The sequence below is a fragment of the Euphorbia lathyris genome, chromosome 10 (assembly GCF_963576675.1).
Source record: "Euphorbia lathyris chromosome 10, ddEupLath1.1, whole genome shotgun sequence".
In the NCBI taxonomy this organism is placed as follows: domain Eukaryota; kingdom Viridiplantae; phylum Streptophyta; class Magnoliopsida; order Malpighiales; family Euphorbiaceae; genus Euphorbia; species Euphorbia lathyris.
Window position 1 is genome coordinate 8,954,414 of NC_088919.1, and position 16,918 is coordinate 8,971,331.

General features: G+C 30.6%; 1 protein-coding gene across 1 annotated transcript; it reads left to right on the forward strand.

Moving 5' to 3' along the window:
• Positions 1-6,136: 6,136 nt before the first annotated feature.
• Positions 6,137-11,675, forward strand: LOC136209386 (protein RKD5). Its single transcript, XM_066000835.1, has 5 exons — positions 6,137-6,360; positions 6,478-6,721; positions 8,244-8,491; positions 9,486-9,721; positions 11,207-11,675. The coding sequence occupies exons 1-5, from the start codon at positions 6,285-6,287 to the stop codon at positions 11,414-11,416; spliced, it is 1,014 nt and encodes a 337-aa protein (XP_065856907.1). The 5' UTR covers positions 6,137-6,284; the 3' UTR covers positions 11,417-11,675.
• Positions 11,676-16,918: the final 5,243 nt, after the last annotated feature.

A 16,918-nucleotide genomic window follows, 5' to 3' on the forward strand; every position in this document is an offset into this window, starting at 1 on the left:
TGGAGACCCCCGTAAATCGGAGGCCCTAGGCGGCCGCCTGTGCAGCCTCCCCCTAGAGTCGGCTCTGACGGTCAAATTGGTAGTGTCAATCCAAAAGTCTTTGATTTTACAAATGGTGACAAGTATAGTCCTTGTTTCGACAAAAAAAAAAAAAAAACTAGCAGTCATTAATCTGCAAACCAGTGTAACCACAAGAGTTTTTTTTTGGATTTAATTCACGTTCAAATTGAATTATAGTAAAACTTGGATAAATGAATATTCGATAAATTAATAACATCATTAAATGATATATATTTTTCCAACCCTGATTTAGGCCAGTTAAATACATATGAAAATTACATATGTAATTCATAAAATAAAGCACTTCCCAAATAATTTTTGTTTCAAATTTTATATATTTTTAAAACATGTATCTATAGTCAATTGTCTTTTCTTTTTATGCGAAACGAACTCAATTTCATCTTCAATTTGTTGGAGGGCATAAAATACATCAACATATTCTTCTCATTTTGAAGTAAGTAATTTATCGATAAATTAATAAAATATTTATTTATCGAAAAATTCATAACCCGTATAAGATAATATTTTCCATATCCTAAAGATATTTATTTATAGAGGTTTTACTGTATATTTAATTTATCCAAAACCAATTTTATTATATTACATGAATTATATTACATGAATTTAGAAAATTAATCATGTGAAAATAAAATAAATTTCAAATTCAATGTTATTAATTTATGGAATAAAGTGTAAAAATACCCTTAATATTTACACCAAGAGCGATTTTACCATTAACGTCTAAAATGGTGAAATTTTATCCCTAACGTTAGCATCCGAGAGTAATGTTATACCTAATATTGGCAAGTTGGGTCAATGCCGGACATTATTATAAAACAAATATATTTTGTTTCTTATTCTGCACCAATTGCATATCAATTTATCTTTTAAAAAATTCATATTTTCAATGATTTAATAATAGAATTGGAGATTAATATTTATAAATTCGGTGAAATATTTTGAATTTTTTTTGTCCAACTCGTATAAAAGACAATATATTTTTAATTCTTTTTCTAAGTCTAATCATATATTTATGATATGTTACTAATGAGTGATAAAATGACTCATATGTGAAGTGTAAATGAAAAGATTCGTGATCGAAAAGATAATTTGATGAACTATTTGTCAAATTGATCCAACTTGATAATATTAAGGGTAAAATTGCTATTGATTATCAATGTTAAGGATAAAATTGCTCCTAACGGTAAACATTAGGGATATTTTTGCACCTTATCCTTTTATTAAGCTAAAATAACAAAAAAAAATGTAATCTTGCCGATGAAGCTAAATGGCAACCGGTTTTGAAAACTGTAAAGTTCAGTAGTTATATCGTTAAGAATTGAAGTTTAGTGGCCACAATATTAAAAAGGCAAAGTTTAGTGGCCATGGGTGTAATTTACCCAACAAAAATGTAATCTTGACGGTGAAGCTGAAAATGCTTTTGTCACGTAAGAATCCAATCCAACGGTCTCAACGGTCCAAGCTCGTCAATCGAGGAGTTCAAGGGCATTCTCGTAATTTTACATTAATACATTTCCTTTTTCTTAACTTCTTTTTGCCACTTCTCTTACATGCGGACTAGGTTGTTTGTGTGGCTTTCGTGAGCATATCATATTTCCTTTTTGGACCTAAATACCCCTCTCTCACTTATCATATGCTTTTATAATCTCACGTAGTTTAGGGGCTCAAATAAGGGCATTTTGGTCAATATTTAATCCAATGGCATAATTGGCATTTTGTTGTGTTGTGGTCAAATTGTGAAGTAAGAAGAAGAGTGAGTCCAAAATAATAGAGTGACGATATGCATGCATTATATTATCAATTTATGATAGAAAAAAAAACATTTTTAGCTCCATAATCTTTCATTGTTTCATGTATTAAGTCCGTGATTTTTTATTTTGATACATTAAGTCTCTGATCTTTTATTTACTGTCACATTAAACTCATGATTAAGAATGAGCATAATTCAATTCGGGGGATTTGTAAATTTCTAGAATTGTATCTAATAAAGTCAATGATACAAGAATAAGCAACATGGCGATGGTAGAAAAACAGAGGAATACCCAATAAAGAAGAAGGTGAGTTAAACAATTTTGATTAAAAGAGTAATTTGAAGTTCTCTCATCTCTACTGTTGTTCAACGGATACGAGTCTTGTTATCTGACAAGCTTGATTTTGTCTTATCCTTTGACAAGTTTCTTTTTTTCTTTTCAATTATAGTATCAAAAGTTCTTTTTCCATCTATGACATCATCAAGAAATCACTCTAGATAATGCATTCTAGTTAAGATGAGAGCTTTTCAAGAAAATCTCACTCCTCAGCTAGCCGAGGTCGTAACTATCAAATAAGCTTTAAGTTAGATTAAGATGCATCGCTCACTCCAGTGAGAAAATTCAAATTCAATCGAATTGTCTCATCACAATCAAGGCAATTCAAATGGGTTTAGAAGGTATTTCGTATGTAGTTGACATTATTTCTGATTGTATTAATTTATTACGAGATTTAGAGATATGCTCTATCTCCTTTATTAAGCGTTCAGTGAATTGGGTTGCCCATACTCTAGCAAAATCGGTCAATTCTGTGTCTGTTCGGGCGAGTGATTATGTCCACCACCATTTCTTATGATTTAAGTTAATAAAATTTTGTATTATTTCAAAAAAAAAAAAAGTTAATGATACAATTTGGTTTTGTCCTAAAGAAAAAAATCAACGGTTCAATCAGATTTCAGATCCTTTTTTTCAGATATCCGATCTGATTCTAAAATCTCAAACATATTTACTTAATAATATTAGAAATTTGAAAATCTCCAGAATCATACATAATTAAGTCAACGGTACAATTTGATTCAATCCTAAAAAAATTCTCCAATTATGGATCTTTTTATTCAGACATTTGGTCTAATGGATCTCCAAGATCCAAACTTAGCCCTACTCATGATTACCATAAAAGTTAGCTTTAAATATAAAACTCGGTTAATATAGTGTTATTAATTTTAACTGCATTCAAATTTTTTATTTTTAACAGGCCAAAACATAGAAACTCTAAAAACTTTATTTCGAATTATAAAAAATATAATTTCAAACACAAATGAAATGAATAATGTTTTGTAATGGAATTGGATATTCACAACTACTTCCTCTATCCCATTATATAAGTCGTTTTAGAAAGTGATTTTTTTTGTAAAATATAAGTCGTTTTGGTTTTCCAATAACTTTTAGTTTGTTTTTTTGGTCCAAACATTAAATATTTTATCTTGATCTATGTGTTTTTTAACATTCCAATGTTTATTGCCCAATAATTACATCAGAGAGATTTTTTTAAGTTAACCAATGCAAATTTATTAATTTGACTCAACATTAATTGTATTTCTTAATTTGTGTGAAAATCTCTAGAATGACTTATATTATGGGATGGAGGTAGTAACTAATTTGACAAATAATCGTTTAATATTACAAAAAAATAAACGACGACCATATACTTAATGTGTTTAAATAAAAAATCAATGGTTCAATTTACTAAAAAATTAAAGATCGAGAGTCCTATGATGTTTTTTCTTTTAACATAGACAAACATTTTTTAATTCTAGGTTCTCATTTTTTTTATCGATACTTTGAGGTGAATTCTTTTCTAATTTTTTTTTTGTTGTGTTGCTTTTAAAAAAAAAGTTTTTTTCATACATTAAAATTCAAACTCTTTACTTAAACGACTTGAGATTCTTAATATTCAAACTAACATTAGTTGTTCTAAGATTTTCTTCTAAAACTTAGCTCAAATAAATGAATAGCTTAAATAGAATATTAGGTATGAGTCTTTAAAATTATAAATAATAGGGATAAGATATAAAAATATCTCTAATGTTGACAACTATGAGCAATTTTACCTATAACGTCTAAAATGATACGATTTTTCCCTTTATATTGGCAAGTTGAGTCAATGAATTCAAGAGAAACTTACCATGAGTCGCTAAAGCATAATCATTGGCATGATTTATCAATCTGATAACTGAGGGACTTGGTTCTGGTGTACCCCAGTTTCAGTCGATTCCTCCTCTTACTTCCCTTATCTCTCCTCATGTCTCCTCTTCTCCCGGTTAAACAAAAAAGATAAATTGGATGTGTAGCCTGTAAATATGTCTTATTATATAATCATTGATTAGAGGCGTTTATCGTCTCAAATTAAACAGTAATAAACTACTAATAATAATGTGCAAATATGTTACTAAATAAGAGAGTGAATGAAAAGAGAATAAAAATCATATAAGTATTGATTAATTAGAGGCGTTTATTAACTCAAATTAAACAGTTTAAAGTACTAACAATATAGAGCAGGTTACAAAATGTCAAAGTAAATGAAAAGAGAACAAAAACTATATAAGCATTGATCGGAAGCGTTTATTAATCTCAAATTAAACAGTAATAAATTACTAATACTGTGCGAATATGTTACTGGATAAGTGAGTGGATGAAAAGAGAATAAAAATTATATAAGGCGTTTATTAACTCAAATTAAACAGTTTAAAGAATAATAATATAGAATATGTTATGAAATGTCAGAGTAAATGAAAACAGAATAAAAACTATATAAGCATTATCAGTTTATTTGCTCAAATTAAATACTAATAAAGTTTTAATAATGTCAAAATAGGTTATGAAATTGAAGAGTAAATGAAAAAAGAATAAAAATTGTACATGCTAAAAAAAGAGAGAAAACATTCTTATGTTTAGTAACGATGTTTGAGTTAAGTTATCGTAAATAATCTATTATCCTTTACATTTTTATCGAACACATTGTTTAATCCTCGTATTTTAGTAATACACTGCTTAATCTTTAATTTTTATTCTATTCAATAATTTAATCCTTTATAGATGAACTAAAATGCTTAACAGTTCAAATATTCGATGAACTAAACTGTTAATACATCATTAAAATACAAATACTAAAGAGTTTGTTATATTTACCTTTTATACATATAACTTACAAAAAAAACTTAAAATGCTTATAAATCAACCTAATTCAAATATAACAAATGCTTAAATTTCAAAGTCAATTAAGACTTTAAACTATCAAAATTATCAATCAAGTCTTTAAATTAAGTAAAAATGATCAATTGAGTCTCTATTCTGCGCAAAAATCATCAATTCAGTCATCATCGAGAATAATTCGATTGAACAGTTTCATACCCTTTTCCTCAAATCCATTTTAAGCTAACACATAGATCATTATAGTTCATATCGAATAGTCACATTTTACGATTTTAGGATAGAATGACAATTCAATTAATGATTTTTGCTTAGTTCATAGATTTACTTGATAAATTTAATAGTTTAAGATCCTAATTGAAGAAATTTTAATTTCAAACTAATGCCTAGATTTAACTTAAAAAACCTTAAATGCTTATAAATAATATACTTCCTTCGTTCCACAATACATGTTTTTCTAGAGAAGTTTTTTTTTGTTCCATAATACATGACATTTTGCTTCAATCTATGCACATTAATTTACTTTTACCAAATATATCCCTATTTAAGTTGACAGTTTGCATTGGGAATAGATAAAGTTACTAGTGGATGCAATTAATACAAGAGTAATAAAGTTTTTTACTTAAAATTAATTGCATTTCTCAATTAGTGTACATTATCTTAAAAGACATATATTGCGGAACAAATGAAGTAATAAATAAGAGTAAATAAATTCATAACACGGGTCTATTCGAACTTCAAAGAAGCATTAATAGGATAAAGACGTAATTGATGATTAACATGCTTGATGAATTTAATAGTTTAAGATCGTAGTTGACTTTTAAGCTTTAGTTCGGATACCCAAATAAATGTAATGCCTAGATTTAACTTAAAAACCCTTAAATGCTTATAAATAATCTAATAAATAAGAGTAAATAAATTCATAATACCGGTCAAACTTCAAAGAAGCATTGAATTAGTTATAGTTTTCAAACTAGTTTCTCATCCATATTCGTCATCAAATGTTTTTATTAAAAAACCCCCAAAAAAATATTTAAAAAGTGGCCTTTATAAATTAAATCCAAATAAAAAAATTACTCAATTTGGGTTGGCTGGACTCTGCAATTCTCAGCAGTAAAAAACAAATAAAAAGAATAAAAACCTCATGCAAACTTCTTAATTTTGCCTCCACCAATTCAATTTTCTCCATCTACCCATTTTCCCCATTTCTTCTATTTCTTCTTCAATCATGATTTCTTCTCCACCATGGATTTCTCTGATCACCATCATCAAGAATACCCTTTAACAGCTCTCTGGGTTTTTGAAAACACCATTAACAAAGGTACTCTTTTTACACTGTTCTTCATTGAAAAAGGTGAAATCTTTATCAAAATTTGGGGTTGATTTACCTGTTTTTGAGGTGGGTTTTTGTTGTTTTTTTGGGGGGTTTTTGTTGCAGAGTTGATTAGGAGTTTGCATGTGTATAGATTGAAAAATGGGGAGGTTAAGGAAGTTGAAAGAGAGTTCCTTTTCTCTTTGGATTTTTCTTATGTTGAACTGCCTGCAAACCCAGTTTTGAAGATTGGAAAATTTGGGGGTTTTGTTGAAGGAAAAGTGTTTGGTTTATGGAGATGTGTTTTTGCATTTTGTTCTGGGAATTCTTCTGTTTTCACTCAGTTTCCTTGTTTACTTGAGATTTCTAGGTACCCCTTTTGTCTCTGATCTTTTCTTTTCCCCCAAATGGTGTTTTGTTGATCATAGAAAGTATCAAAATGGGTAATGTGTTTGAGAAATGTCAATTTAACCCCGGTTTAATGTTTGTTTGTGAAATGGTACTAATTTAGTCGCGGATAATATAACTTGATGGTGACCCAATGTTTGTGAAATTGTACCAAGCTACGGTATAGTTCCGTTGTCTACAGCTAAATTGATACAAATGGTGTTATTTGGTAAGTTAAGGTTAAATTGGTAATTTTCAAAAAAATTGAGGCCATTTTGATACCTTATTTGTCCTAAAAAGAAAATTGGGGTCTGAGAGAGCGTGATGGAATGAATTAGGCTAAAGTTCTGTTATCTAGAACTAAATTGGTACACAAATGGTGTTATTTTGTAAGTTAAGGTTAAATTGGTAATTTTCAAAAACTTTAAGGTCATTTTGGTACTTTATTCATAGTAAAAGAAGTAAAAAAATGGGGTCAGAGAGAGTGATGGAATGAGTTGGTAGCTAAACTTTACTTATTTTGAGGGGGATGAGGTACAAAAATACCCCTAACGTTTACTAGCAAGAGCAATCTTATCATTTAACGTTTAAAATGATATAATTTTACCCCTAATATTAATAGGCAAAAACAATTTTACCCATAATGTTGGCAAGTTGGGTGAATTTCAAACACTAGAAGTAAAATTGACCCAACTTGTCAACGTTAGGAGTGAAATTGCTCTTGTCGGCCAACTTTAAGAGTAAAATTGCTTTTAGGCCTAAATATTGAGGGTATTTTTGCACCATATCCCTATTTTTACGGTATGATAACTAAACTTCAAAATACAACACAAAAATCAACATTATGGTCATTAAACTTTAATTAACGGCTTAAAATGACATGACAGTTGATGATCTCAAATAAACATTTTAAGAATTGACTATACTCTAATCAACTTTAAATCTTCAAAATTTCCATTTTGAGGCCTTCAACCGTCATTTTGAAGCGTTAATTCAAATTTAGTGGTCCTAATGTTAAAATGTGTAAATTTAAGTGACTTTTATGTTACATTTCAGTGGCCGCCTGTTTTACCTTTGAACAATAACAGCAGATTAATAAGCAACTTTTAATGATTTCAAATGGTTTCTTTTGTGACTAAGAATTTTCAAATCCCAAAGGACTGAAAAGGGTATTTTAGAATTTGCATTTGTCAATGACACAATACCTTATTTCTCAATGATTGTTGAAAAAATTGAGTTGATTAGGATTTTTTTCTAGTAGCAGAATTATATTATATAGAGGGCGAGCCTTGGCACAACAGTAAACACTGTTGTCGTATGACCGAGAGGTCACGAGTTCAAGTCTTCGGAACGGCCTCTTGTCAAAAAATTGATAGGGGAACGCTTGCCTCCTATACACCCTCCCTGGACCCTCGCTTAGCAGGGACGCATAGCGCATCTTTTTTTTAGCAGAATTGTCTTATATCATAGATTTTCTGACTCTGATTTTACTTTGTCATCTTCAGTAACCCCAAACTGATGTCTATCCCAAGTTTGAGCTATGATCTCCAAATGATGTATAAGCTAAGTTGCAGAACATCAGAACCAGAAGAAAAGCAATTTTTATTTGGAGAAAAAGGTGAAAGTGAAAGAAAGGATTTGAATCAATCTAAGAGAAGTGTTCAACATGTGTTGGATCAAGATCTAAATTGTCTTCCTTTTTCAGTTGCTTCATCCAACAACAATCAAACAAAAGAATTCACTGCACCTCGAGGTACGAGTTCTACTTCGAGTTCGAGTTCAATCTGCTTTTGACGGATCCAGTATTCACTTTCTTGCTTGATTTATAGATGCTAAATTTATATTTTTGGTGTTTTTACATAAAAATTAAAGGACTAATTATAAGTAGATACCTTGTGGTTATACCGATTTGCAGATGGGTACTTGTGGTATTTTGTTTTACAAACACCACCCGGTGGGTTTGCAAAATTTTGTATTTGGGTTCAGTTTGCCATAATTTGGTCGATAACGACCTCAAAATTAAATTTTCAAGAGTTAAAGTTGTTTAGTATCATATTTACTATGCAAACAGGTTGCGTTTGCAAAACAAAATAACACAGATACCCATCTGCAAATCGGCAAACCCATAGGGCATCTATATGTAATTAACCCAAAATTAAAAACCCATACTCAATTTTCATAGAATTTTGGCAAAAAGCATGATTAGGCTTTGATCTTTCATTCTTTGGTTCATTAAGCTCTTGATTTTTATTTGGATACATTAAGCTCGTGATCTTTTATTTTTGATCTCGTTAAGCACTTGATGACCAAATTAGTATGTAATTCAGTTAAAAAGACATTATTAACTTCATATGTATTTGAAATTATTAAAAAAAAGTACTTTACAGTTTGAACTAAGGTTTTTACGGTTTTCATTGAACATTCAAAACTGCTTTCAAACAGTGAAAAAATACAAATTTCGAATGCAGTTGCAATGAATAACAGTCTGTCTGTTAACCGAATTTTATGTTCAAAATTACTTTTTTAAGGGCTTAATGAACCAAAAAATGAAAGATCATGGCCTAATCATGTTTTTTGCCTTGGAATTTTTAACGTTTTCTGGCAACCAGCGAGCGCTCAAACCCCCCTTTGGATCCGTCCATGCGCTTTTTAATCATATAGGAATGAGGAAGATGAAAACTCAAAGACATTTGATTTCTCAAATGAATATGTGTTTGTTTGTTTCTAAGAATTGTTCTTTTGTTTAGTAGATTGGACTGAACTGTTGGAGAATCCGAACAAGAGAAAAAGAGCGGCGACGGAAGACATAGCTAGAATTGCTAAGGAAGATCTTGTTAAATACTTTGATCTTCCAATTGCTGAAGCTTCAAAGAATCTGAAAGTTGGAGTTACAGTGTTGAAGAGGAAATGTAGAGAATTCGGGATTCCTCGTTGGCCGCATAGGAAGATCAAATCTCTCGACAATCTTATTCGTAACCTCCAGGTCATTTCTAGTCCCTTATGATTGAATCTCATCATTTGAATATCCTACATAATATTGCATAAGAGTTTAGGATCATTGCATATTTTGATTCGGTGCGCCTTTCGTTATTTGAAAACGGAATAAAGCATCTTGAGGGTTTCAACATATAAGTTTATAAATGATCAATGACTCAATATGTAAGAATACTGAAGTTCAGTAATATCAAGATGCTTTAATCTCGATGAATGGTTGATTATATGTGTAAATTTGTGAAAGACACATATATATGCTAGGTTGTCGGTTTCAACGAATAAGTTTATAAATGATAAACGACTTGGGTCTGTTTGGCTACTTGCTGTTTGCTGTTTGCCTTTTGAAAAAGCTGTTTTTCTAGAAAGCAGAGATTCCTGTGTTTGTAGAAAATTACCTTTTACAAAGTCTAACCAAACACCTAAAACTCTGTCTTTTAAAGTGAAAAGGCAAACTGGAGGTGAAAAGTAGGTAAGCAAACACCCTCTTAATGTGTAAGAATAGCAAAGTTTAGAGACATCACGATGCTTTAATCTCGACGAATGGTTGATTATACGTGTAAATTTGATATGCTTGGTTGCCGGTTTCAACGAATAAGTTTATAAATGATGAACGACTTAATGTGTAAGAATAACAAAGTTCACGGACATCAGGATGCTTTAATCTTGATGAATGGTTGATTATACGTCTCAATTTGTTCGAGTGAAAAACACACACACATATATATATATATGCTTGGTTGTTAATTTCAATATATAATCAATGGCTCAATGTGTAAGAGTAGTAAATTTCACGGACATAAAGATGCTTTAATCTGGATGAATTGTTGATTGTACATGTAAATTCGTGAAAGAAGCATATATATGCTTCATTGTTGGTTTCAACATATAAGTTTATAAATGATCAACGACTCAATATGTAAGAATAGCAACGTTCACGGACATAAAGATGCTTTGATCTCGATGGAAGACACATATATATGCTTCGTTGTTGGTTTCAACATATAAGTTTATAAATGGTCAACGAATCAATGTGTAAGAATAGCAAAGTTCACGGACATCATGATGCTTTAATCTCGATGAATGATTGATTGTTCGTGTAAATTCGTGAAAGACATATATATATGCTTGGTTGTTGGTTTCAACATATACGCTCAATGTGTAAGAATAGCAAAGTTCACCGACATAAAAACCCTTTAATCTCGATGAATGCTTGATTATACTTCTCAATTCGCTCGAGTAAAAGATATATATATAGTCAAACCTTCATAAATTAATACTCGATAAATTAATAACTTCTTTAAAATAATAATTTCGTCTGGTCCCAACTTGGACCAGATCACTAATTTTATACTCGATAAATTAATAACCTCTATAAATTAATAAAATTTCATGTTCCCAACATTATTAATTTATAGAGGTTTTACTGTATATATACATGCTTTATTGTTGACAGAATAAATTGTTACATATACAGGAAGAGGCAGAATGCCAAAAGCAAGAGAATGAAGAAGCAGCAAAAGCAGTAGCAAAGAGGCAGAAAATGTTGGAGAGAGAAAAGGAGAGTATAGAGAGAAAACCATTCATGGAATTACAAAGTGAAACTAAGAGATTCAGGCAAGATGTTTTCAAGAGAAGGCATAGAGCTAAAGTATTTAAAAAACAAGCACCCGAGCCCAACTGCTGACGTGTCATCATCTGAGTGGTTTATGATTAGTTGATCTCAGGCCATTCTAGAAATTTTGGACTATGCTAAAGCTTATAGAAACCAAGCCTGCGTGACTCAACTGCTGACGTGTCACCATCTGAGTGGTTCAGGACCAGTTGATTGATCTCGGACCATTCTAGAAATTTTGGAGCATAGGCAAGCATAATATTAGAAGCTTTTGAACAATCAATATAATACCTAATCTTATACATATATGAAAGTGTGCTTCTAATTATAAGAGTTATGGATATTTTGTGGGTTTAATCAATGTTTTAAAAACCGGACCGGATGTCGAGCCGGATTGACAACTGGGTCAATGGTTAATTGGTTCAACCGATTAACTCGGATTGGGTGAACCGGATGACATCATAAATAATATATATTAATTTTATTTGAATTATAAAATTTATTAAGAGTTTAAAATTTTATTTTATGTATATTTAAAATTTAAATACTAAATTAACTTTGTTATTATTGCAAAGATTAATTAAGTTTTTAATAATATTTATCAAAATATATAAAAAGTAAATACTAAGTAAAATTTTAAATTTTAAGTATCAATATAATATGTAAGTATATAGTGTTGTTTTAATCACAATTGACTGCTAGCTTAATGATAAGATACACCTAGTGGTTCCTAAGGGCTTAAGTTTGAATCCCACCTTCAACATATTCATTTTTTTTAAGTTAAACATGTGTGAAAGGATAATCGGACCAAACTGCTCAACCGGACCGGTTTGTTGAACATAATAAGAACCAGCATCGACTGGTCCGATCCGGTTTTCATAACATTGGGTTTAATACATCATGCATCCTCTGAACTTGTTCCAAAACGCTAACTGAATTTTGAACTTTAAAAATGTTCTATTGACCTTTTATATTTATTTAAAGTGAACAGTTAACCTCTTAAAATTCATGTGCCGCTTATGGATTATTTCTACAGGTTGAATCAGGTCCGAAGTTTAGACTTGTTCATGATTGGATGGAGTTTGGGCCGAACTTAATTGGATTTTATACTAAACTATTTTGTTCAAACTCAACTCAACCTGCATTATATTTATATTGGGTTCGACTCGGGTTGAGTTAAAGTAAGAAAATTAATTCTCAAACCCAATCCATCCAACTAATATATATTTATGTTGGCTAGTTAGTCTGAGAGTTAGGCGAACTTGGAATAGGCTATGAACCCGTTAGAAAAAACAGTAGCAGCAAAAAATTAATTAAAAATTAAGATAAAATTTAAATATGGATAATGACTATACAACAAATTAAAATTTTAGTTAATTAATTCAAGAAAACTCAACAAATATAATTTTATGTAAGTAAAAAAATCAAATAGAGGTAATAAAAATATTTAATAAAGTAATAAAAATCAAATAGAGATTATATATATATATGGGTGGGGCGGGCTGAGTTTGAGTTCGAATTCGGGCTTGGCAAATTCTAAATTCAATCCATATGTGGGTTTGAACGGGTTCAGACTGGATCGGACCAATTTTCAAATATAAATGTCCAAACCTAATATATGAGAGACGGATTTGGGCGAGCTAAACGGGCAAACTGACTCTTAAACATGTCTAGAGTTATGTAATACAGGCTGAAACATTAGAAAATGAATATTGGGCTAAAACTGGCCTAGTAAATAGCATAATCCTCTAGTAGATTAATCCAAGGGTTTGAGACACATACATTTTTTTATGGGTAAATTTCAAATAAAACCCATATGGTTTCATTAATTTTCAGATAAAATACTGTGGTTTACTTTTTTTATCAAAACGAGGATTGAGGTTTCGCATTTGGATTAATGCTATTAAAACCATCTTTAACGTCCTGAAAATGAAAAATTTCAAGAATTAAAGTTGTTTAATGTCATTTTTTATGGAACTACATTTTCGATTTTTGAAAATGATCTTTTTTTGGAACTTTCTCTCTCGAAACATTAACTTTCTCTCTCTTTATCAAACATCATCTAAATAATCTTAAAATAAAAAAGTTGAAGAATTAAAGTTTCTTACAATATCATTAGTTCTTAAAATATATCATTTTTGAAGTCGTCAAGGGTGATTTTAATAGTATCAATCGAAAAAGTCCTTATTTTGCTAAAGTAGAAAACCTCAATCCTCGTTTTGACAAAAAGTAAACCACAGTCTTTTATCTGAAAATTAGTGAAACCACTGAGGTTTTATTTGAAATTTACCCTTTTTTATTATATTATGCTACTACATTTGGAAGGTAATTATGAAAATAATGGAAACGTTTTCTAAAAAATATGATTTTATGGATTTATAAGTATAAAAAATTGATGTTTTTGTTGTAAAAAAGTTATAGGTTACCGTTAGTAAAAAAATCACTAATATTTTTTTTTTTTTTTTTTTTTTTTTTGTAATAGAGGAGGGTTAAAACCTGAGAACAAAGCAATTAAATCAGTCTATCAAAGTTAATCCTATATAAATCGTTGTGTAATATGTCCTGCATGCTTGCAGGAGGCACATCACACTCCTGATGATCCAAGTGAAGTTTTCCTACAAATCTCGCAATCCAATATGCCGCTCGATTATCTTCTTTGTAGGTGTATACAAACTTCAATCTCCATCCTTGATCCCGTAATTTCTAGCATTGCATGGTTATCCAAGAGAGGGGGTGGCAAGGGGATACGAGTTTACTTATAAGCATAAGGGCTGCTTGTGAATCCATCTTGACAACAACCTGTCCGAGTCCTCTCTTTTAGGACAATTCTAAACCAAACATGAGACCCCAAAGTTCTCCTAGGAGCGGTGAACAAATCCTCACATTTGCCGCAAAACCTCCTATCCAACTGTCTTCTGGTCACGAATTAAACCGCTTGCTGAGGCCGCACCTCAGCCAGTGCATGCACCGTCTGTATTTAGTTTTGACCAGTTCCGTTCTGGAGGCAGCCACCGAATCCAATTGGTCTAGTAATAGCTATCAGCCTCATCATTTCCGTCGAAGATCTTGAAGTTAGCTATGGAAATGAGGCTTACTAGGTAAATAAAGGAAATTAAAAGTGCGATATTAACACGAGATTTAGTAAAAATTGGTATTTATTGATATAAATGTTGATGAGTACATGTGTTTAAAGGAAATAATAAAATTGATTACAATTGAATTAATTTTATATTAACATGTAGCTAAATTAATTGAATTGAGAAAAATATATCAATACATATGAATTGAAATGCAATAATAAGAAAAAGTTGAAATTCAACGACAAACTCGGAGCCACAATAGCTATCTCGGCGAGGCGTTGAATTTGGTGTCGGCTTGAGATCCACGAGCACCGCAGTCGGTTGGCAAGGATGTAATTGATCTAGCAAATTTCTGATTGTAGTAGGCAAGTATTGGACAGATTTGATCTTGACTTTGGAGGACTCGTATGAGAGCTCATAAACACGGAATCAAGTAAAGTAAAAGGCTAAAATCAAGTTCATGGAATTTAGAATAAGGTCATGTAAAAATCTGGGACAAAAACGCGCATGAGGTGCTTAGGAATGTGAAAATGAAAAACGGGACAGATTGTATGGAAAGCTGGAAACAGAAACTATAAAAAAAATTAGGTGCAAAGATTGGTACGTAAAATTGGGTTTCGGGACACGAAATTAAGAAAAACAAAAGGCTAAATTTAACTTCAGGAAGTCAGAAACAAATGTTTAGAAGGGATCAAACCAAAACGGGCTTGGAAAATAAATACGCAGATTATGGTAAAAGCTGGAAAAATTAATTTGGAATGTGATTCTAGCTAATGAATTCATCATTATAGGCTTAGAAATGATAAATTAAATGGAAAGAACTTAAAAAGAGACTACTAAGAACTTGAATTGAAACTAAAATAAGGTAGAAAAAGGAAATTGGAATTAAGAACTAGGAAGAACAACTAAGAGCTAAGAACAAAGCATTGGAAGAGAACTTTTGGGAAGGAGGTTTTGATGTGTTGAATGAGTGAGTTAGAATGAAGAATTAGAGTTCTATTTATAGCATTTTGGTGAAAGTAAGTTGAGTAATTAGACACCTGTTGCAGAAACGACTAGCAAATTCAAAGCTAAAACATAAAACAAATAGAAAAGACACCAGAATTTTAATGAGGTTTTGCCAATATTTCCTACGTCCTCGGACACTACTAAATAATATTTCAAATGAGCAAATATTATTGGGCTGGTTACATGAAAATCACATTGGGTATAAAAATTACAATTACAATATATCACAAAACTTAATTGTTAATATGTCATTATTTATTATATATTTCACAAAATAAATATGATTTTATACTCTTATTTGTAAATTTTAGACCCCAATCATAAATTGTAATCCTAAAAAATATATCCTAGACTCGTAGTTTATAAATCTTAGTCCTTAAAATATATTAAAAATGATGATTTTCTTAGTTTGACATCATTTAAATAATCATTTGACATAATTGTAAATAATTTTTGAAAAATGTATTTCTATGTAAATTTCTCAATATTATAATAGAGAAAGGAGAAGAAAACAACTAAGCCTTAGAAATTAGAGGAGGCTAGTTGTGGGGTTCCTTAAGCCTAAAACCCAAGCCCAAATATACAGCCTTTCAAACTCCCCCAAAAAGTCTAGCTTTCAAATGTGGAATTTTGAACAACTAATATACACTTTTTCCTCTTCTTCCCTTTTGACATATTAGATTCTTAAAAAGAGAGTCATATTTCTACAACACCCCACTACCCCTTATTTTTCTCTCGGACTTTAATCACAAGTTGACACCTCATTAACTTCGCTAATCTCCATAACTTCCCCTAACTCCTTTCTAACTTCCCTAACTTCCATACCACCTCATCCAACCAATTTGTGGTTAGAGATAGTTTAGAGTTAGACAAGAGTGTGAGTAGGGCGTTAGGTTTTGATACCGTTCGGTGTGCATTGAAGAAGTCGGGTGAGTTGAACCGAACTCCTGGAAAATAGTTCCAGGAGTAGTAGGTCTTGGCGAGACGTGTATAGGTCTCGCTGAGACCTACATGAAATTAATTTTTTTTATTGTATTTATTATTTACAATCTTACTCTAAAACTTAACTATATGCTTTTTATTTACATAAAAATAAAATTTATTTATTTTGGATCAACAATTATGTCCTTATTTGTCATTTTACACAAATAAATATTAACAATCAGCTAAGTTTTACCAAACAAATTCGCACAATAAGCTAGTCAAATCAGCTAAAAAGATAGATAATAAGCTAACAATTAATGTAGGGTCCGTTTGACTACTTGCTATTTACTGTTCCTATGTTGTTTGCTTTTACGATTTGCTGTTTACCTTTCAAAAAAAGCTGCTTTTTTTTTCCAAAAAGCAGAGATTCTTTGCTTTTATAAAAAACTACTTATCAGCTGTAAAAAAAATAAACATGAGGTGTCTAACTAAACACTTAAAACTCTGTCTTTAAAGTGAAAAGATAAATATAAAGTGAAAAGTATGTAACCAAACCATCCCT